Consider the following 23325-nt stretch of genomic DNA (forward strand, 5'->3'; position numbering starts at 1 on the left):
AAATATAACTTGAGGGCTTCCCTGGTGGTGCAGTGGTTAAGAATCCGCCTGCCAATGTAGGGAACACAGGTTCAAGCCCTGGTCCAGGAAGATCCCACATGCCACGGAGCAACTAAGCCCGTGCACCACAGCTACTGAGCCTGCACTCTAGAGCCCGTGAGCCACAACTACTGAGCCACAACTACTGAGCAACTAAGCCCGTGCACCACAACTACTGAAGCCCGTGCACCTAGAGCCTGTGCTCCACAACAAGGGAAGCCACCGCAATGAGAAGCCCGTGCCGTGCACTGCAACGAAGAGAAGCCCCCGCTCGCTGCAAATAGAGAAGGCCCGCGCACAGCAATGAAGACTCAACGGAGCCAAAAATTTTTTTTAATTAAAAATAAATAAATATAAATAGAGTAGTGCAATGCTTTGCACAAAATGAGCATTCAAAAATTGTTAGCTATTATTGATAAATGTTTCCATAGGGAGTTTTTTGGGTTTTTTGTTTGTTTGTTTGTTTTGCGGTACGCTGGCCTCTCACTGCTGTGGCCTCTCCCGTTGCGGAGCACAGGCTCCGGACGCGCAGGCTCAGCGGCCGTGGCTCACGGGCCCAGCCGCTCCGCGGCACGTGGGATCCTCCTGGACCGGGGCACGAACCCGTGTCCCCTGCATCGGCAGGCGGACTTTCAACCACTGTGCCACCAGAGAAGCCCTCCATCGGGAGTTTTTAAAAAATATATTGGGTGACCAATTTGTACTGTCATTTTGTTTCTTGGCTCTTCTGTCTGTCCCTAGAGTGGGTGATGGAGAGGGAAACAGATGAAGTTCAGACTGGGCATCTTCTCTTTGTAATTAGCTTTGATGGGAAGGTGGAGGAGGAAGGATAAAGTTAAAGGCTGAAATGAGGCTTTAACTTATCAATAGATTTTAATTATAAGCATAATCTCAAGTCTCCATTGCTGTGAATCCCTAAAAATTGACTACTGCTTTCTCAGTAGCCAGTCTGTGTCTATTTTTAATTTCCTCCCTCTGGTCAAATCTCTGCTGAGGTAATAAAAGATTTAGATTTAGAAAGAGACTTAGCATTTGGAATGAGATAGAGGCTATAAATAGGCATATCAATGAAACAGGTTAGCTCTTGGAATCTCAGCATCAAAGGCATACATTCTTGTCTGATCTGCATACTGACACGGGCATGCTTGTGGGGTCTCTAGACAGGTGTGTGTGTGTGTGTGTGTGTGTGTGTGTGTGTGGTGCTGCATATGTGGACATGAATACAGGCACAGAACATGTACAATCATACTACTGCGAACAGAATTCTGAGGGGTAACTGGTATATTTTTTAGTAGCAGAGTGATCCCTGTAGACTAGATTGGTAGCCTTACCCTGACAATTAGTACTGGAGAAATCAGGGTACACCATTACTCCCAGATGGCCAACCCCCAGGTGTAGGACAGTGGTAGGTAGAGCTTACACGCTGATTTTGTAATACTACAGACCAGTCTGTGAGACCTCACCAGGATCGAGGGTCCACAGTGATGTTCTAATCTGCCAAACCCTGAGGTCAGCTTGACAACTCATTTCCTAAGCAGTCAGGCCGCCATTCCCAGTCTTTGGAATGTCATCACCTATGAATTAGAGCTGCTAAAAGTCCAACCTATTCTTCAGGCCCAGGTTAAATACTTCCTTTTGTATGAAGCCATCCCTGATCGCCTTGGTGATCTTCCTCTTCTAAATCCTAGAGCATGTTCTGACCCTCACATTCATATTTATCACACACACTGCCTTGAACTGGATCTGTTGGGTGCCTCTTTTGTTTCTCTATTATTGGGACGTCTTCATAGACAAAAGACAATGTCGTTCATCTCTGTAGCCCGGCACCATCTAGGGTGGTAACAGGAGTGCTACTCATATTGCTTGAACAACTATGCACTCCTGGTTACCCAGCTCTAGCTGCCAACTATTTTGTCAATGTTCCCGTTAGTTTGTGGCACCCAGAATCTGAAGCATGGTGGATGAGATGTTTAAGGAAATGCTATAGAAATCAGTATGCCTGAATATCTTATGATATACAATAATAAACAATTTGATACTAACAGACCTGTCAAGAACTTATAAAAGTTTTCCTGTGATTTCAGATTCTCAGTGATAATGAGAGACTATGAACAACTTCATATGTTTTAGCAGATTAGTTTTAAATGTGAAATTGACCTGAAGGCAGGATAATGACCAAGATGACCTTCGGGGCCTTCCCAAGCTTGAGATTCTAGATTACAGAGAACCAGGGCATTCTAGGGTTTTGTAATTCAGTAAATTACCAACCTAAAACAAAGGCTAAACATCAAGATGTAAAGGACCCTGAGGGTTCTTCTGCTGATTTCTCCCCTCTAAGCCACCTGGGATGGATTTTTGTTCCTTCCCTCCCCGACTCTCTGAAGATGATACTTCACAGTACCTGAGTAATTGATTTGTTTCATAAAAGTTCTGCAATGAAAATAAGTTTTTTTGGTCTTAGACAAAGTAAACACCTATTTCAGTTGGAAAAAGTTAAACCAGTGACCTTAAGTTATTTTTTAAAAGTGTGTGTTTCTATTTCTTTAATGACGTTATTCTCAGATGCCTGATCATATTTTCTAAGATTTCCATTTTTTCCATCGCCCTTGGAAACTAAATGCATACAGTTTGAAATTTAGCATATAACCACAAATGGCAACAAAGTGCTTTTCAAGCTTAAATCCAAGGTCGTCTATAACTCTTCGTCAATTTTAATCCTTTTTACTATTATAAAAACATAAGGTGAGGCTCGGCTAATCTCGCTAAGCAAATTCTGCCCCCTTGTGGATTAAAATATCCACAGCTGGGAAAGGAATGCTACAGTTGCATGGGGCCAGTTCCTTTTAGTTCTATCAAAGAGCCCGTCAGTAATCTTGAAAAGTAATGTTACAATGGAACAAAACTAGACTATTTGTATAAATTGTGTAAGAGCTGATAGGTGATGACAAAATACATTGACAGCTAATAGTATACATCTGTATCTTACACTTTGTATGCGAGGACCATGCCTTGACTATATCAAGCGTTGGAAAAATATTTCATAGAATGTTAGGAAGGACATGAAATATTGAGTTTAACATCCACACATAAGGATCCCTTTCACAGCCCCTGACATACCCACACTTGAGTGACTCCAGGAATGGAAAATTCACTAAATGATTCAGTGCATTCTCCGATCAGGCAGGGACTAACTGTTAGGAAGTCTATCGACATATTAAGCCCAGATGTGGATAAACAACAAGGTCCTACTGTATAGCACAGGGCACTATATTCAGTATCCTGTGATAAACCATAATGGAAAGGAATTTGAAAAAGAATATATATATGTATAACTGAGTCGCTTTGCTGTACAGCAATAATTAACACAACATTGTAATTCAACTATAATTCAGTTAAAAAAGATATTAAGCCCAAAAGGAATAGATCCTTTGTAAGAGAATCATATCATTTCAGAACTGGAAAGAGGTGTTGGAGATCTCCCAGTTTATCCTTTTATGATTGAATCTATTACACCATCTGGACCTAATTCTACTCTCTGGAACAACACTCAATAAGCCTATTACTTGTTTTGTAGGCTTTTAAATGTTGGAAAGGAACTACCATGTTGCCCCTTAGTCTTCCGTCTTGCTACCTTTTCACCAATAATTGTGTCAACTATTCCTCATATGACATGTTTTTAGATCCCATCATCTCCCAGTTACAACCCTGGATACCAACTTTTTTGTCAATGTCCCTCTCATGTGCAGCTTCTAGAACTGAACACAGTTGTTCTGGGTGTGCTCATTTGTCTAGGATAGAGGACAATGAAGCAGTTATTCCTCAAAGCGGTTTTGCAACCCAAACTCCATGTGCTTTTTCAGCAGTTATATCATACTACTGGTCAGTGTACATCTTGTAGCCCCCCAGGTCCTCCAGGTCTTTCCCACCCTGTACTTGTGCCTAGCTATAACTTCTAACAATTGTCTCTGTTAAATTTCATCTAGCCTTTGGCTCAGAATCCCAGCTAGCAAGATAATTATATACCTTAAATGTGTTCACTCAGATTAGCTCAGCTACCTAGCTCTGTGCCGCCCATATTTAATAAACACGACCTCCGTGTTTCCAACGAATTTCAAGGCAAAGGCAATGACCTCTGGTGTGGGAAAGAGATTAGAATAAACACTGGAGGTGGGCCCATGTCCCCACAGTCCCAACCATCAGCCGTGTGGCCTCAGCTGTGTGGTCCTCTGTTTTCTCTTCTCTGAAACAGAGGTGATAACATGAGCTCATCGTGTGCTCATAGGGCCACGTGAGATGATGCATTTGAATAGGCTGAGTTAATTGTTAATTGCTAAATAAATGTATAGTATTATTAATCATTAGCTTTCAAATGGTTTGAGGAGGGAGGAGAAACTGTTATCTTATGTGATCCCTTTATACCTGATAGGTGAAGAGCTGCGTACAATTTTTTAATGTGGATAAATACACACAAAGTACATATTGAGACAGGTTTTCACAGAGGGGAAGGAAGGTGAGTTGATAATTTTTTTTAATTAATTTATTTATTTGTGGCTGCATTAGGTCTTTGTTGCTGTGTGTGGGCTTTCTCTAGCTGCAGTGAGCGGAGGCTACTCTTTGTTGCAGTGCGCTGGCTTCTCATTGCGGTGGCTTCTCTTGTTGCGGAGCACGGGCTCTAGGCGCACGGGCTTCAGTAGTTGTGGCACGCGGGCACAGTAGTTGTGGCTCGCAGGCTCTAGAGCGCAGAGCTCAGTAGTTGTGGTGCACGGGCTTAGTTGCTCCGCGGCATGTGGGATCCTCCTGGATCAGGGCTCGAACCCGTGTCCCCTGCATTGGCAGGCGGATTCTTAGCCACTGTGCCACCAGGGAAGCCCATGAGTTGATAATTTTTAATCAGCCTGTGTTTAGTCTGGAAACTTCTTCAACTATCTTCTATCAGCATAAGGCTCTCCCTTTTCCCCTCTCCTCTCCCCCCTACATCTAGCCCTGCTCCTTCCCTCCCTCCCTCCTCCTTTACTCCATCTTCCTCCCCACTTCCTTCTGCCTTCCTTCTCCTCTGAAACCAACCCCCAGGCTGGGAAGCCAGAGGAAGCTCTATACACTCCCACCCCGCCACTGAAGCCCAAGGCTGCCATCTTGGTCCTTGCACCCACATTAATTTTAGGATTACAGGAACAAATGCTCACCTCCTGGGGGAAAAAAACAAGGCACCACACTGATTCCCAGATGCCTGAAATTCCACTGATAACCACAGCTGCGTTCCTTCAGCTCCAGGCTTTCTCTAAATATCAATCATACGTTTGTCTCTGAGAAGACATTGAGATGAATCTAGCAGCTCAGAGTGAATTGGTTTTCCTTTTCCGAACACCTCATAAAGGCAGCTGGCTGGAGAGATGCTGGGTTTGGACTGGGAAAGCAAAATAGAGAGAAGAGAAACTTGCCTGGTTCACAGCAAGGGCGCCTGAGAGGCTGACGAGAGGAGAGAGGCTGCCTCTGCTCAAGCTGCTTCTCCACCAGGAATGTTCTCTGCCTTCCCTGGGGTCTGTGCAGGAAAAGCCTGTCTTCTCCAGAACCAGCTTAATCCCACTTACTTTTGGCGTCTTCCTTAACCACTCTTGTCGGAAATGATTGATCTTCCATACAATGTGATCACTTTTCCTAGGTGTAATCAAGATGTTGAAACATAGCAGCAAAAGTATGCAGCAAAATATACATGTATACATACATATATGTATGTATATATACATATACATATGCATACATATATACACAGATACATATATATATATGGAGAGAGAGAGCAAATATGGCCAAATATTAAGAGTTATCTAGCAAAATGACTTTCAGACTCCTCACAATTCTTCTTCACCTCCTCAGCATGTTTTTCTGGTTTTCCTTGTCTTTCAAAGCATGGCGTGTACAACTATTAATAATAACAGTGAACACATGTTGAGTATGTACTGTATACCATGTGCCAGTGCCAGACACTTTACATACATCACATGTAACCCTTAAAATCACCTTTCATGGTTGATGTTTTTATGCTCATTTTACAGAGAAGGAAAAAAGAGCAGTCAGGGAATTAACTGGTCTTAGAGCCAATTAAGTCCACATCTGTCTGACTCCAAACTCATGCTCTTTCTATTGCATCCTGCTGTAACTTGAATTGCATACAGTGTTCCATACAGTCTGGAAGGTACATGCCTTCACGCATACACACACACACACACACACACACACACACACAAACACACACACACACACCCCTACAGAGTTTATATATATATATAATATATATATATTAGTCTTAGAAATCAGGAGGAATTTGGGTGAGTCACTTCTCTCTAAGCCTTGATTTCTTGATCTATAAATTAAGAGAAGTCTATTTTTAAATTTCCAAAATCCTTTTAATTTTGCTAAATGACGTTCGATGATTTTGATTTTCTTGAGGCTTTCTCAAATATTCCATGTAAAGCAAAACACAAGAAAATTCTCCTCCTCTTCAGGTAAGAGAACAGGTCCATTGAAAAGAGTGTAACCACTGAGTGGAAGCAGGTGCTTGCACCCCTCCATAGCCTGTTAGCAGGTGCCCTGCTGTACACTAAATAGTGTGCATGACCTGTGTTGATGAGGGCAGCAGAGAGGATCCATTCTTTGGAGAGAGTAGCAAGCAGACCCTGGGCAACTTGTACCCCGTAGGCATTCAGTAAGTATTTGAGAAGTAGAAAATTTCTCTGTTAGGGAAAGAAAAGAGAAATAGATATTTTATATGCAGCATCCTGGTTTCTATTAAAATTTACCCCTGGCCATTTGTCTTTTTGCATCCGTGAAAGCAAGCTGGGTCACTGGCAGCCCTAGGAGAGCCATCTGAGAAAATTCAGCCAGGGTTCTCACTCCTGCCACATCTCTCGAACCCATACAGTCTGATCCAGAAATAGGGCCTCAGTATACGAGGGAAACAGTGTTTTTGTCAGGGCTTGAAGACTATAGGCTTCACTTACTTGGCCTAAGTGAGCTTCCTTGAAAGTGTTGTCCAAGGCGTCTACCTGACCACTGAAACAAGGCCAGCTCTTCATATATAACATTTTTAGAAAGGCGATTTGAGAGTGAATGTTTTATGTGAGTAGAATAGTCAACTATGAGTGTTTTAATGTGAATAGTCAATTGGTTATAGAAATCGCCTTTTAAAAACTGACTCATCGGGCTTCCCTGGTGGCGCAGTGGTTGAGAGTCTGCCTGCTAATGCAGGGGACACGGGTTCGAGCCCTGGTCTGGGAGGATCCCACATGCCGCGGAACAACTGGGCCCGTGAGCCACAAGTACTGAGCCTGCGCATCTGGAGCCTGTGCTCCGCAACAAGAGAGGCCGCGATAGTAAGAGGCCCGCGCACCGCGATGAAGAGTAGCCCCCACTTGCCACAACTAGAGAAAGCCCTTGCACAGAAACGAAGACCCAACACAGCAAAAATAAATAAATTAATTAATAAAAACTGACTCATCTCCTCAGTGGATTCATCTTCAAAATATGTGGCTTATTTTCCCTCAGTTATATACAAGTATTCATGTTGAAAAAATAAAGTTACCCCTGCCCCTTCTCTTTGAAGGAGGTCTTGAAGGTTCAAGAGAATCTTTAATAAATGTACATGCCCTTTAGAGAATAAACCCTTAAACTAATCTTAACGAATGTAGGCAGCCGTCCTCTGAGGAGAAGCTCCTTTCTGTACTAGAGAAGAACATTTTAGGGGGAGGCCCCTATGTGCCATCACCAGGTGCTTTACCTCAGCCTCCAGCTTAATTCCCATTTTGCAGATGAGAACACTAAGGCTCAGAGAGGGTAATTCTCCCAAGCTCACAGGGGTCCTTTGTTAAGTGCTGGAGCTGTAGGCAAAGGCTTCAGCTTAGGGAGCGGCCGCAGCATCCATGACTGCATTTGCACATGGAGGGGGTCCTTACCACTGCCGCCTTCCAGCACCTGTCCCCACTGTCAAACGCCACAAGTCCCAGTCACACGATAGAGAGAATTCCCTTACTTGGCAGTTCTGCCACCAACCAGCTTTGTGACTTGACGCTTCAGTTCTCCAAGCTGCAGTTAAATTTTGATGATCCCTAAGGTCTTTCTCAATGAAGACAAACCGTTCAGTGTCCAGGGAACCCAAGGATGGCCCCGGGGTGTTGGGATTGCTCCTTCCTGCTCACCGGCCAGGCGGCAGACGTGCTCGGCATCCCCCATGAGCACTGCCGAGCCTGGGGGTGGTAATCAGAGCCCAGGCCCCTGTCCGTGTAAACTGTAGAACAGGAGTATGGGTTTAAAAGCACAGAAGGACCTGAGAAATCTCCAGGGGTCCTGGGGAACTGAGGTTCAGGGAAGACTGAAGGTGCGTGCACCCTGATCTTGAGGCCCCCTGCCTTGGTAAAGCCGTTTGTATTCACTGAGTGGCCAGTCCCTGCACTGCTGTGTTTAATTCTGGGTGCGGTATGAATAGAACTTGGGGCTCTGGCAAAGCACGCCGCCCACCACTACGTTCCTTTCCTTGTGGGACAGCAACCAAATCTGAGCCTTTGATTCCCTCTAGTGGCTAAAATCGGCAACTTACGTAGCTGATTCTTTGCAATTTATTCAAGGTATAGAGTGCCTGCTGTATGCACCAAGTTGGTACTGGGTTCTCTGGCTTTGCCAGGAGTGCTTCATTTGAACATTGTCGTGTCCAGTGGAATGATCAGGGATAGAAGCCAGAGCTCCTTCTTACAGGCTTAGCTTAGTACAGTGCAAACCGCCTCTGCTTTGTGGGGACTGAGGGAGGATGGGTTTTATATGGGTTATTTCTGCCACTAAATGAGTTGTAGTGTTGCAGGAAGGGGGACCCCTTCCAGGGCCCGAGAGTGGGCTGTTGTCTAACACTAGGAAATGAATTGTCTGAGGAGACACACGTGCTGACAAAGCCAGAGACTTTATGGGGAAGGGGTCCCCGGGGGGAGAGCAGCAGGGTAAGGGAACCCTGGAGAAAGGCTCTGCCACGTGGCTCACAGTCTCAGGTTTTAGTTTCCGGGTTGTCTCTGGCCAATCATTCTGACTCAGGGTCCTTCCTGGTGACACGTGCATCGCTCAGCCAAGATGGATTCCAGCGAGAAGGATTCTGGGAGGTTGGTAGGACATACGGACTGGCATCTCCTCTCTCCTTTTGACCTTTCCTGACTTATTCCGACTGGTGGTAGCTTGTCAGTTCCGAGTTCCTTATCAGGACCTCCTGTTGTAAGATAACTCATGCAAGTAGTTACTGTCGTGCCTGACCAGGAAGGGCACTTTTGGTCAGTGGTTCCCCTAACAGTAGGACCTTGGGCCGACTCCTTTATTCCCAGACCTCAGGTTGCTCATTGGTAAAATCATTGTGTGGGTTAGATTCAAATCCATCCAACACATATTTATTGAGCACCTGCAGCGTGTGAGACCCAGGCTGAGTGCTCTGGGCACGCAGTGGTGAACAGAACTTGATCTCAAGGAGCTTAGAGGCTAACGGGAGAACCAGACATCCAGGAAGCCACATAAAACAAAGGGCACGAGATCACACTGTTGCTACACCATGGCAGAGGTCACTGAGAAACCACAGGAGCCTAACTCGGATTCAGAGATCAACTCCAGGACTATGAAAGTGAGAAGGTACGGAAGATAGTCGTGAAGGTAAGATCAACCCTTTGGCAGAGTGTGGAAAAATGTAAGAAAGGGAAGAAGTCAATGATACTAGTCTTCTACCACCAGCAGAATAAAAAAAAAGAATGAAAATCTGACAGAGGAGGATGAAGAAGCCCTGGAGAGTTCTTCCCCCAGTTCATCAAGTACTGCCCTGTGTCTGCCAGGTAACTGAGACCTTGCTGTCTCTGTCGTCTCTCCAGAAAAAGCACTGGAGAAATGGTCATTTGTGTAGAGATCAAACACAAATGGTCACCTGTGTAGAGACCCAATAAAGCACTCAGATGTTGAAGATTAAAATACCAACAAACTGTAAAAAAAAAAAAAAAAAAAAAAGCAAGGGCATGTGCAGCATAGCATGGTTGTCAGTGTGAGCTTCGCAGTGAGACAGATCTGGGTGGAGCCCAGCACTGCCACACTGCGCTAGCTGTATGATATTGGGCAAGTTGCTAACCCCCTCTTTACATTTCCACAGTGATTTTGGATAATAACCCTTTCTTTATAGAGCGGCTGCTCAGTGCAGAGCCGCACCATTGGAAGTGCTCACTACATGGCGGCCACGCCCACTGCAGTGTCAAGTTCTAAACAGATAACAGAAAGCTTCTTGAGAATGTCCGTTAGACCCCACGAGGGGCTTGTCTTTTGGTTCTGAGGCCCCTCCTTATGCTCAGCAGATTTCTCTAGTCTCCTTTCTTGGCCATGGAGCTTGGGAATCCACCTGCTGCTTCTCTTGACGTCTACCTCCGAGGGCCCCTGCATTTCAGCCCGTCAGTCCCCCGAGCGAGAACCACAGTCTCCTCTGCTCCCTTCTTCCTTGTTTCACTTCCCTGCAGGCAAGAAGACAGGCCCTTCTCCTTCCTACAGATTTGCTGCTAATCAATTTGGGGAAATGAACAGGGAATAAGAGAGGTAGTTTATATGCTTCTGTTGGTCACGACTCTTGGTCTTTAGTGCTTAACACCCTTCTAAAGTGACAAAGTGAGTTCTCTGCCAGCGAGAGGGCTTCACACAAGCCCTGGCACTGGGGGCTGTTCCATCTTAGAGGCTGTGTGATTCTGTTCCATTGGGAATGGCTTGAAAGAGGTCATTTTTGACACTGAGCTTCTTTATCACTGTGTAAGGAGATAAAGGAGGATCAGAGCTAAAGCACACCTTGAATGCCAGACACAAACCTAGAATCAGGTGAGGTTTCATCATATCAATGTATCGGTCATCAATACTGTAGATTTAATAGTCATGTACTAAGAGAGACTTCCCTGGAGGTCCAGCAGTTAAGACTCCGAGCTTCCACTGCAGGGGGGCGCAGGTTCGATCCCTGGTTGGGGAGCTAAGATCCCGCATGCCATGTGGTGCAGCCAAAAAGTTACAAAAAAGAAAAAGAAAAACTCAGGTACTAAGAGATGAATAGGAAGGAGAGAAGGTGGACTTGGGCTGTAAAGTTGCTGATACCATACCATTCCTGGAAAAAGATGACAGTTAAAGAAAGCAAAAGTGGAACTGAATTCCTATTGGCCAAAGTAATATTGGATGGATGAAGGGACAGGATCCAAATGTGGTAACTTGGAATTCTGCTTTGGATAGAAGGTGCTGCTTGATATTTTGAAGCCCTATGATACGAAACTACAGAGAAAATAAAAGGGTAGGGGACTGAGAGGTATAAAGCATCATGTATAGAATAAACTACAAGGATATACTGTACAACGTGGGGAATATAGCCAATATTTTATAATAACTATAAATGAAGTATAACATTTAAAAATTGTGAATCACTATATTGAACACCTGTAACTTATGTAGAATATTATATCAATTATAACTCAATTTAAAAAAAGGAAAGAAACTACAGAGAATGAAAGAGAGAAGTTGGCGGGGGTGGCAAGGTAGGAGAATGTGTGTCCATAAAGGAAGCAGGGACTGCCTGTAAGAGCCCACTTGTTCCCAGAGGCAATGCTGCACTTACTCAGAGTTCTGTGAGGGCAGCCTGACCTTAAGAAGATTCTCAGGAGTGAACCGGTATCTGGAGCCTGTTCTGGGAGGAGGCCAACCCTGCCTTCCCTTTTAAGTTCCGTTCTTTTGGAGGCCTTTGCTAGTAGAGGAGAGAAAGGTCAAAAGACAAAGCTGTTGTTGACCTGAGTTATTTCATTGTTCCTAAAAACCCAGTAAGGTAGGAAAGGTGGGCATTAGTTGGACTGTAATTTGGGGGGTTAAGGAAGATATGATGAATTCAATTAATATGGAGGAGCCAGTGTGAGACCCGGGACTTCCATTACTTCTGGTCCAGGATTCTTCCAACACTTTGACTCGCCCCTTGCCCACAGAAACATCCAATAACTATTAGTTGTAATATTTGCTTCCTGCACGTTGCCATCCAGTTTCTGCGTGATTCATCAGAGGTTTTCCTCTTCCAGTTTCCTACTATGTTGGAACCTTGGGGACTCACACTGAGATCAAGAGAGTGGCAGAGGAAAAGGTCACTTTGCCCTGTCACCATCAACTGGGGCTCCCAGAAAAAGACACCCTGGATATCGAATGGCTGCTCACCGATCATGAAGGGAACCAAAAAGTGGTGAGTGTGCGCCGGCTAGAGCCCCGCCTCCTCTCCCCCATCCTCCCTGGCCTTTCTCCTTGTGTCAGAAAGGGCTAGAACTGCTTTTCTAGCTAGAAAAAGGCTAGAGTCTTCCAGATGCAAAACTATAAACAAGAAAGGGTACTGGGTTGTGAGGATAAGAGATTCTATGTTTCCTGGGCAAGCAAGAACTACGAGAAAGCCATCTATCATTTGCCGAAGGAGGGAATCTGTCCTAGTAGGGTCTTTCCTATGAAGGGGGCAAGGATGAAGTAGCTTGATTGCCTGGTTGATGGGCCAGAGCCACACCTGCACTGGGAATCTTGCTCCTCTTTCTCCTCTGAAACCGTCCCCACCTGCCGATGCCTAAGCTTTGTGCACTCACGCCTTCTGAACTCTAAGATTGTGTAATATGATAAACAATATAGGATACAGAGGAACAAGTACAGGACATAAATGGAAATGTTTAACACATGTATAACTGGCTAGCAAAAGAACTGATACTGGTTCTAGAGTTGGAAAACAAAGGAGCTGGCCCTGGGTCTGCAGTGCTCAGGTTCTGTAGGACCACCAGGGTGGTCCATTGGTTTCTACAAACTTCTGGTGGTGAGAACAGAACTTGTCACTCTCTGCTCCTGGTGACCCCCTGGTCTGGTCTTCATTAGAGAATGAGAAGTAGGTACCCTGTTGTTACCATCCTTTCTGCCTTGGCTGCACTCAGCCACTGTACCTTGCCTCAACCTAGGTTTTCTAGCATAACTATTCTTACTCCCTTTACCCATTGGCTTATTTTTAAAAATCTTTTTGTTGAAAGTCTTGTGATTTTAAAAAAACAAACAGGCAAACAAAAAACTATAACCTAGGAAGCTGACTTTAGACTTTGCTTCGTTTTCAGAACTTTACTTCTTTCCCTATAAAAAGTGCAAAGTTGTCCTTTCCTCTCCTCTGTCTATGCTACTAATTTCATAAGGTGGTTTATGCAGGGAGAAGCAAAGGTTCTCGCTGAAAAGAAAATCCAGGATCACGGTTGGAGTTTAACTTGCTTACAGAGCTGCCTACATCACCTTGTTATTTTGATACTGCTTGTCATTTTGTTCTCACAGTACATCATCCCAAGACTCACTCTGTTCTCTCGAGAGCAAGGTCACCTTAACCTGTGCATGTTTATTCCAACAATTTCATAATCAACCCTAGACATGATACTCTCAGTTCTGAAGGAAGTAAATAAGAGGCCATGTTCCTCTAATAAAAATCCAAGAATGACACCACTCATCTAACTTTCACCCAAGGGGTTTCATTTAAACTAAAGAAGAAAAGAGTTGCTTGGTTATGTAGCCAAGTGAACATAAGGGTTGATTAAAGAAGGCCACTGATACGGCTTCTGTTATCACTCTGATAAGCAGGCACAGTTCCCTACTTATCTTCAGTGAAGGCTCTGAAGTAAGGATTGCCATTTATTCAGTCATTCACATGGCATGAATTTATTTTGCACTTACTGTGTGCTACGGTAGGCACTGGGGTACAATAGTGAAGACGATAGCAGCATCCCTGCCTTCTTGGAGCTTAAAGCGAAATGTCATTCAATAATTTTAAAAAAAATTTTTTTATTTTTTTTTTATACAGCAGGTTCTTATTAGTTATCTATTTTATACATATTAGTGTATATATGTCAATCCCAATCTCCCCCAAGAAATTTTTTTTAAAGACCGAGCAATAAATATTAGCTACATGCCAGGCACAGATCTGTTTAGCACATACTATCTCACTTAACTTAATCCTCATAACCAGGATTATTGGTGCCATTTCACAAATAAGGAGCTAAGGCACGTGCATATACACATACAAAGTGAGAAAATTGCTTAAAGTCACCATTTTTGAAATTGGGCACGCTGACATTGGTGGTACCTGGGCTATTAACCACTAGCTATGTCACCTTCATAAATAATTTGAAATTAGAAAATGTGCTGCTATATAGGAAATAAGGAGAATATGGGGAGAAAATTATTCCAGACAGAATTAATTATGCAGAGACTCTGTTGCTGGAAAAAGCTGAGCACTATTGGAAGTTCTGAAATATCAAAAATCAGTTTAGTTAAATATAATAAATATTGGATTCCCACTAAACACACATACCCTCTCTCATAAAGGAGCTACTTCAAGAGATACATATCATGATAGAGATAAGCAGAGTGTTCTAGAGGAAAACAAAGGAGGAGCCGCTGGCTGAGAGCCTTTGAAGGAGGGGAGAGGTCAAGGTGTGCTTCTCAAGGAGTGCAAGTGTGAGCCTGTGCGGTTGCAGGACCAGAAACTGAAAGGTCTTGTCTCTCATACCAGGGAGCTGAGAATTTTCCCTACAAGGTCATGGCGTTCTTGAAGGCTTTTAAGAGTGAAAAGGGCATCTTTGCATTTTAGAGTATGCATTCTGGCTCTGTGAGGCTGATCTAAGCGGGACTCCAGTAGAAACAATGTCAGCTGAACAGTTTCCAGCTATACGATAAGGGCTTAAACTACAGTCATGGGGAGTTGGGATACCAAGCAGTGGGTGCCGTTGCCAGAGCTGGTTAATTGCCAGGGGGTTGGGAGTGAGAGTAAGGGGGACCAAGGAAGAAAATAAAATACAGGAAGGGTTGGAACAGACGCAGTGCTTCTTTTTCTTTTTCTTTTTTTTTTCTTTGACCGCGCTGCACGGCTTGCAGGATCTTAGTTCCCCAACCAGGGATTGAACCGGTGCTCCCTGCAGTGGAAGTTCAGAGACCTAACCACTGGACCACCAGGGAATTCCCGGATGTGAGGCTAACCAATGACCTGTATCCCAAGCTTAGCTTTGCCTTTCAATCTGAGCAGAAACACTTTCATCCCTCTTGCCTAGGATGCTCAGATGTGCAGGGAACATTTAGGAATATTTGAATTTCAACCTAGAGAGCGTGGCCACTAGAAACCTGGAGCTTTCCTCCTGGTTCTAGGATGGAAACACGGTAGAATTTCCAAAGTAAGAGTGCTCACCTCCCCCAAGGTCAGTCAGGAACTCACAACATTTCCCCTCTATTTTTCAGTTGGAGAAATCAGGACAGAAGTGTTCCAATTCCCATGCCAACCCTCTTGGCCACTCCTTCACCCTTTCCCCTTTCCCTTTGGCTTTAAGCAAGAAAAATCCTGATCTAAAACATAGAGAGAGGGGTCTACGTCCATCTCCTGCAAGGCAGTTTCACAGCTGCTACATAGGGCCTGGCACAGCAGAGCAACTGCCAGAAAGTTGCGCTGTTCCACTGGAGTCCTAACAAATTGTCCTGCCTTCTTTCCCTAAAAATGCATCCGGAGCAGGCCCACCAGGAATGTCATAAGACAAACAGCCCTACAGCAGCTGCGATTCATATATTTAATTTGTTTGTTTGCAGAAGGATTAAATTTATTCACTGTTCCCCCATCACACCCCTATTGATCCATGGCTTAGTCTCAGCACTACATCCCCTAGAATTAAAAAACAAAATGAAACGGAGAGGCACACAAGCATCTGAGATTCAGTGTGTGTCTGAACAAAAAAAAAAAGAGTCAAATTGCAAGGCTGTAACTGAGCCCCAACCCATGTCAGAAGTGTTGTGAAATTCTCATATTAAATAAGGGTTATTTAATTATATTAAGATTATTTTTTTAATAAATTTATTTATTTTTGGCTGCGTTGGGTCTTCCTTGCTGCACGTGGGCTTTCTCTGGCTGCGGCGAGTGGGCGCTACGCTTCGTTGAGGCGCGTGGGCTTCTCACTGCTGTGGCTTCTCTTATTGCAGAGCACGGGCTCTAGGCACGCGGGCTTCCGTAGTTGTGGCACACGGGCTTGGCACACGGGCTTAGTAGTTGTGACTCGCGGGCTCTAGAACACAGGCTCAGTAGTTGTGGCTCATGGGTTTAGTTGCTCTGCGGCATGTGGGATCTTCCCGGACCAGGCAGGCATTGGCAGGCAGACTCTTAACCACTGAGCCACCGGGGAAGTCCCTATTAATATTATTTTGGGGGAATTCCCTGGCTGTCCAGTGGTTAGGACTCCACGCTTTCACTGCTGAGGAAACGGTTCGATCCCTGATCTGGGAACTAAGATCTTGCAAGCTGGGTGGCGTGGCCAAAAAAAAAAATTATTTTGAAGTTGCATAATCTCTGCTTCCCAAAGATGTTAAATACTTACCTGTAGTTATCTCTTTTTTCTTCATTTAATATTAGGACGGGATTTGGGGGAAAGGGAGGGAAAAGCAATATACCGGGAAAGCCTGTATACAAGAAGGTGACCCTCAGCTTGATCCTGAGACCTGTGTAGGTGTTGTTTAGGTAAAAATAAAAGGAGAGGCATTTCAGAAGGAGAAGACTATGCTTCAAGACAAAGACACAACAGAGGACGTTGTTCGGAATCAAGGGACTCAAGTTTGGGGACTAGGCTATTCAGAGATGTGAGGGCAGGGGTCAAAGCTGAGGTGTGGTCCAGGCTGCACTAGCCTCAGGGGCCACATTCAGAGGGTCAAACCCTAGACCACAGCATTCACAGGTGATGGGAAACAACGGAGGCTTTTAGCCAGGAGAGCTTCACTATAGAAATGAATGGAATGAATGGGCTGAACAGTTTGGAAACCTTAGGGGCTTCCTTGAACCCAGAATCTGCCTAATAAAAGTGATCATGAACGCTTACTGTCTCATCCCACAAAAGTCCTATGAAGTGGCTTGTCCCTGTGTGACCGTTGAGGACCTTAAGGTTTAGAGAAGTTCATTAGTTGAGCCCAGGCACACAGCTGTAGGTGGAGGAAGTCTCATTGGAATAGAGGACTACCGACTTCCCAGCCAGTAGCGTTTCTCAAAATTAGGACTCAGTAGTGGATCCTAAGCAACAAGACATTTTGTTTTAACACAGACTAGAAAGTATCAGGGCATGTGGCACGTACACTGTTTCATGAAACTTATGTTTCAGTTATATGTGTGTACGCTCTGTGTGTGCTGGGTCAGGAAGAAAAATGTATTTCTTAGTGTGCGCCTGTTCAAAACGTTATAAAGCTCCTACGGTAGTGAACTTCTGACAGTCCAAAGCAGTCAGATTCAACTCTGGACCACACCTCCTAAGGCTCTCCGAAGTCAAAAGTACCTTTTGAGACAAATGTATCTCCTGATATTAGTCCAGACACTAAAATGAACAAGGAAGAAATTCCCTAGACCACGAAGGGGTCACCAACCTCCCACAGCCCACAAAACCCAAAAGTCCCTAAAAATCACCCAGCTCTGTACTAATTTCTAGGTTTAGAGTCTCTTTGTTCTTCTTAGGAAGCACATAGGTGATGTGCACCTACATAAATGTACACAGATATGAAAAAGTCAAAAAGAGAGAAAATAACATCGCATGCCTAGTAAGTGTTCCACGCTTACTTGTTCTATCTCCAAACATCAGCCCCCCCTACTCCCTCTTAGAGAGGAGGTGAGCGCTAAGGCTTCCACTTTTTTCCTGTTGCTAATGTGTTTCATCCTCTCCCCACTGTCCCACTGGTTTGGCATTTCTATGGCAGCTCCTCTACCCTGTAAGAAACCTATTCTTCCCATGGAGCGCAACAGGAGGTGGGGCAAGAAAACCCTGCAAACATTTAAAACGAACAAGTACAGTATCGGGAGGATGTGGTCCTAGCTCCTCCTGGTCTGGGTCTAAGGCACAGGGCTTTAAGTTGAACACCAGGAACCCTAAGGAATTATCTGCAAAATAAGATGTCATGTACATTTTTCTGGGTCAGAGTTCATAGGTTTTATCTGATTGGGAGAAAAACAAAAAGTAGTGAGGTGGGATGAAGAAATTATTCAGAAATGTTGCTGGCCACCTCCTGGCACATGAGGCTGGTTGCCTTTTAAGGGATAAGAATAGGAGAGAAACCTCTCCCGGGTCCTAAGAACTCCTCCCTGGGATGCCCAGCCTCAGTGGGAAATGCAGTTATTAATTAGCAACTACAGGAGGGCCCGAAAGAACGACCCCATTCTAGCAGGATTCAACTGCAGGGCCCCAGTTTCGGGTTAAAGATATATGTACCCACCCCATGGAAGGCACTCTACAGATATTTATTAAACAAAAGAAAGGCCTTAAATCTAAGCAGTGTACGGGAGAGCCTACTTCCTTAATCTCCTTCATCTTGTCTTAAACTTTTCACTGTATGATGCTGCCTTTTTTTTTTTTCTTGAATGCAAGGAGTTAATATTTGTTAAGTGTTTAGAACAGTGCCCAGCACAAAATAAATACCACATACGTGTTTGTTAAATAAAAACAAAGAACCCTGAGTGGTTGTATTGTATTGTGTTGGTGGATGTTCATGTCTACATCTAATTCACAGGCTTGATCCCAGAGCCAAGCACTGTGCTGGCAGAGGAGTTGCTAAATGGTTATCGAGGGAAGGAATTGTGCCCATTCTCAAACGTCGTCTCTTAAACTTTTTTTTTTTTTTTTTTTTTTGTCCACACCACATGGCTTGCGGGATCTCAGTTCCCCGACTAGGGATTGAACCTGGGCCATGGCAGTGAAAGCCCAGAATCCTAACCACTCGGCCACCAGGGAACTCCCATCTTAAATTTAATTCTTCCTATAAGCCTGTGAAGTCGGTAGGGTAAGGATTGTTACAGTAGTTTTCTTTTAATATGTGAGGAACATGAGACCTTACTTCATCTCCAGAAAACTTGGACTCTAAACCTTTCGGACTTGCAAACATGAAGGACTTGCCTGATAGATTTCAGGGCTCGGATCTGAACCCAAGATTCCTAGAGTTAAAGCCCTCTGCCCCTCCCCATGCATTTCCTGTACTTTCTGGAATGTTCCTCAGCTTGAAGACGGTGTTCAGGAGGCACCTCCCTAGAGGGTAAGTTGTGCAGGTGGCAGTTTTCAGGCTGGAGTAGGGAGAGAGCCTCTACTGGTATGACAATGAGGAGAATTAGCTCTCCAGTTGGCTGTTTCCCCGCCCCCATGCCTCCAAGGCCTCCTCCTGGTCTGTGGTCTCACTGAGACTTCACCAGTGACTCAGAGAGCCTCTAGGAAGAGAGGGTGGGAGGAAGACAAGCTGTCATCCAGAGATGAGGCGGGACTTGTATATTAAGCAATCCAAGATGACAGTCATTCGTTTTACTCTGAGGTTGTTGGTATTTTACTGGAGTTCTCGTTCTTGTGTTTCCATATCCACTATATGAATAGCCTCATTCTCCCTTCTGTGTTCCTGGTCTCTTATTCATGCTTTCAGCGATCCTACCCAGCCTCCTGGCTTTAAACACCAACCACATGCTTGTAATTCCTACATGCCTATTTCCAGTCCAGGCCTCACCCCGGCACAGAAGACTCACAAGTATGCAGCTGCTTACTCCACACCTCCTTTGGGTGTCCAGCAGGTACCTCAAATGGAGTAAGTCCAAAACTAAACTCCTGACCCCTCCCCACTCCTCATGCTCTGACCCCAAACCTGCTGTGTGCAGTCTTCCCTCTCTTGGTCGAGGGCAGTTCTCTCCCTGCATGGACTCATGCCAAAAACCTGGGAGTAGTCCTGGACTCCTCTTTCTCTTGTCGATGAAAAATTAATCAGTCAATCTAAGAAAGAATTGGAAAATTTTATTTGAGCCCAGTTTGAGGATTGTAACCCAGGAAGAGCATCTCAGAAAGCTCTGAGAACTGTTCTGCCCCTTAGAAGTCAAGACACATTTTATAATGTTTTTTATGTATTTATTTATTTTATTTTTATTTATTTTTTGTCTGCGTTGGGTCTTCGTTGCTGCACACGGGCTTCCTCTAGTTGCGGCGAGCGGAGGCCACTCTTCCTTGTGGTGCACGGGCTTCTCATTGCGCTGGCTTCTCTTGTTGCGGAGCACGGCCTCTAGACACGCGGGCTTCAGTAGTTGTGGCACACGGGCTCAGTAGTTGTGGCCCGCGGGCTCTAGAGCACAGGCTCAGTAGTTGTGGCGCACAGGCTTAGTTGCTCCGCAGCATGTGGGATCCTCCCGGACCAGGGCTCGAACCCGCGTCCCCTGCATTGGCAGGCGGATTCTTAACCGCTATGCCACCAGGGAAGCCCTATATACGTTTTTTGAGCCAGAGGGCTGTACATTAAATGACATATGATCGACAGGTTACATAATTCAGATTTAAGCACCATCGTGGTGGGTCATGTGACCCTTTATAAGATCAAGAAGGAATATTATCTCTAAGGAGCGGTCTTGCTGAGGCTAGGAGAATTGCTTTTTACAGCTGAGCAGGCATTCCTGCTGATGGGGGGTGTGGTCAATGCAAAATGCAGACACACGATGCGGAGCGGGGTGGGGGGTGGGGGCAAAGGGCAAAGAAGAATCTTTATGTTTAAATCGTTCTTGTCTTGCCATAAATACGTATTTTAGTTCACACTCTCATGCCACAAACATTTCAATAAGTTGCTCAGTCAGTCTATTGGGAAATCTAGTAGGTTCTATCTCAAAGTCCATTCAGAATCTGATGACTTATCACTTCCATTGCTTCCCTTCCAGGCAGCATATCTCTTGCCTGGATCTTCACTACAATAGCCTCCTGACTGGTTTTCCTGTATCCACCCTTGGCCTCCTACAGCCTATTCTCAAAACATTAATCGGTCTTGATACTCCTCTGCTCAGAGCCCTCTAGTGGCCCCCCATTTCCCTCAGAGTAAAAGCCATCTTTACAGTGGCCCATGAGGCCCTACATGATGAGGCCCCAGTGCCTGACTCCATCTACTGTCCTCCAGCTACCTGGCCTCCCTGCTGTTCCTCAAACATGCCAGGCGCCCTCCCACCTGAGGGCCTTTGCACTGGCTCTTTCCTCTGCCTAGGCCTCTCTGCCCCGAGATAACTCCAAGGCTAAGTCTGTGTCTCCTTCAACTGTGTGCTCTAATTTCACCTTCCAGTGAGGTCTACCTTGATGACCTTATTTAAATTGCAGTCTGTCTTCCTGGCCCACAACCCCCCTCCCCCGCTCTGTATTTTCATAGTATTTCACGCTGTCGGGTCTCCCATGTAATGTTCTTCTATGTCTGTTTTCCATCACTAGAATATATGCTTCTCATATTTTTACATGTTGAGTTCCCTGATATTTCCCCAGTGCCTAAAAAGGTGCTGGCACAGTGGAGGCTCAAAATGTGTTGAATGAATGACTGTCATCTTGGATCTCTTCAGCTTAAGATTCAAGTCCAGCCTTTGGTCACATGTCCAGCCTTACCTATGGATGACTCTCCCTCCTACCCTCTCTTCGCTCTCCTAAATATTCTCTAACTGGCCATGCTTGCCAATTTGTTTTATTTTTTTGGCCGTGCCACATGGCATGTGGGATCTTAGTTCCCTGTCCAGGGATCAAACCCGTGCCCCCTGCAGTGAAGCACAGAGTCCTAACCACTGGACCACGTGGTTAGGGGACTCCCCCAACTTGCTTTAAGATGTCTTTGAAGAGTTCACCTTAGTCTTAGGGAGCAGCCTGATGGTGCTGTCCTAGCGAAGCTGCCCCAATTCCCCCTCCACCCTCATCCCAGTAAGAAGGAGACACCCCCATAGTGCTGTTCCCAGTAACCTTTCAGGTTCTCTAATGTAAAGACTCAGCGAGTTGAACCTGGAGACCACACCCTAAGGGAGGCAGCTGTAGGGGAGCGGGAACGCAGGGGAAACAGCCTTCAAGGGATCTAATTCCCCTCATTGTCATACCAAAGTGGCTTTCTCCATACCCGAGCCTGAAGACTTGGCCCTTCCCTGCAATACACCGTAGGGAGGTGCCGCCTGAACATCAGCTTTATGCTTAGTGTCCAAGTTTTCTGGAGATGGATTAGGGTCTAATTTTCCTCACGTATTAACTTCTGCAGAAATGGAAGTTAACTTGGGGAATGCTGATGGTGATGCCAAGCTTCCTATCCCTAGGATGGAAATGGTTCCTGTTCATAGAGATGCAAATGAATTTTTGTCCAAAGGAGAATATAAACTCTTTAGTCCAATTCTCCTGTGAACCTGTTGTAACAGCTTTCTGGTTCCATCATTAATTAACGAGTTAAGTAAAATCTTTGATACGTGTTTATTTTCTACGTATATGAGAGTCGCGATTTCACCTTTTTTTTAAAAAAAAAGTTGTTCTTTAAAACTGTAAGGGAGGAAAAAAATATATTTTTTCCTCTACCCTCCTAGGTGTTCAGGCTGGGGCACTGTCAGTTAGATTGACAAAAGACAGGTTAATAAGAAAAAAAGCAAACGTTTTATTAACCCATGCATTGTGTAAGTAACACCTGGGAGTACCCAGCAATGAGTAACTCAAAGAGGTGGTTAGAGGATACCTAATTTAGTGTGGGAAGGGAGGGGTGGAAAGGGCACCTATGGTAAAGCAAATGACCTTTTGGAAAGATAAATGGGCCCTTAGAAGGATAGATGGGAGATGTGGTAGTTTGTGACAATGTCTGGGTGTGAGGCCCACTTCTGATCTCCCAGAAGGGAAGGTTAGAGTTGCCCTGGGAAAGGGAATTTATGGACACAAATTCTTTGGCGAGGCTCTGCTTTTGGGCAGAGAAGGGATTTCAGGAGCTCAAGTGACTTCCGCTGAAACTTATCCTTATGCATATGCAAAGTGGCATGTTTGGGGGTGGCATGTCCTGGTCCCTGACAACACTTATAAAATTCATTTCCCTGTATTGTTATCATCTCTAGAACAGTGCCAAGTGTAGAGTATGTTTTCAATTAGTGTTTATTAAATAAACGATTGCCGGGTTGCAAAATTGCCTAGCCAAAGACAGTCGATGGCAACAGACATACATAAAATCACAGTGGCCTGAAGGATCTCCCAGACAATGCCCAGAATTATAGAAAGAGGATCCAGCAACCTGTCTGCCCAATGTCTTGTCTTTCACACTTTCTCCTCACATAAAAGTGCTGCCAAGGGGGCTTCCCTGGTGGCGCAGTGGTTGAGAGTCCGCCTGCCGATGCAGGGGACGCGGGTTCGTGCCCCGGTCCGGGAGGATCCTACATACCGCGGAGCGGCTGGGCCCCTGAGCCATGGCCGCTGGGCCTGCGCGTCCAGAGCCTGT

General features: G+C 45.1%; 1 protein-coding gene across 1 annotated transcript in view; it reads left to right on the forward strand.

The window, feature by feature from the left end:
• Positions 1–23325, forward strand: part of CLMP (CXADR like membrane protein) — an 87362-nt gene that overhangs the window by 57567 nt on the left and 6470 nt on the right. The window contains exon 2 of the mRNA XM_060017762.1: positions 12129–12286. Coding sequence (XP_059873745.1) covers positions 12129–12286 — 158 coding nt within the window. The remainder of the gene's footprint in view (positions 1–12128; positions 12287–23325) is intronic.

The sequence above is a fragment of the Delphinus delphis genome, chromosome 8 (assembly GCF_949987515.2).
Source record: "Delphinus delphis chromosome 8, mDelDel1.2, whole genome shotgun sequence".
Taxonomy (NCBI): Eukaryota; Metazoa; Chordata; class Mammalia; order Artiodactyla; family Delphinidae; genus Delphinus; species Delphinus delphis.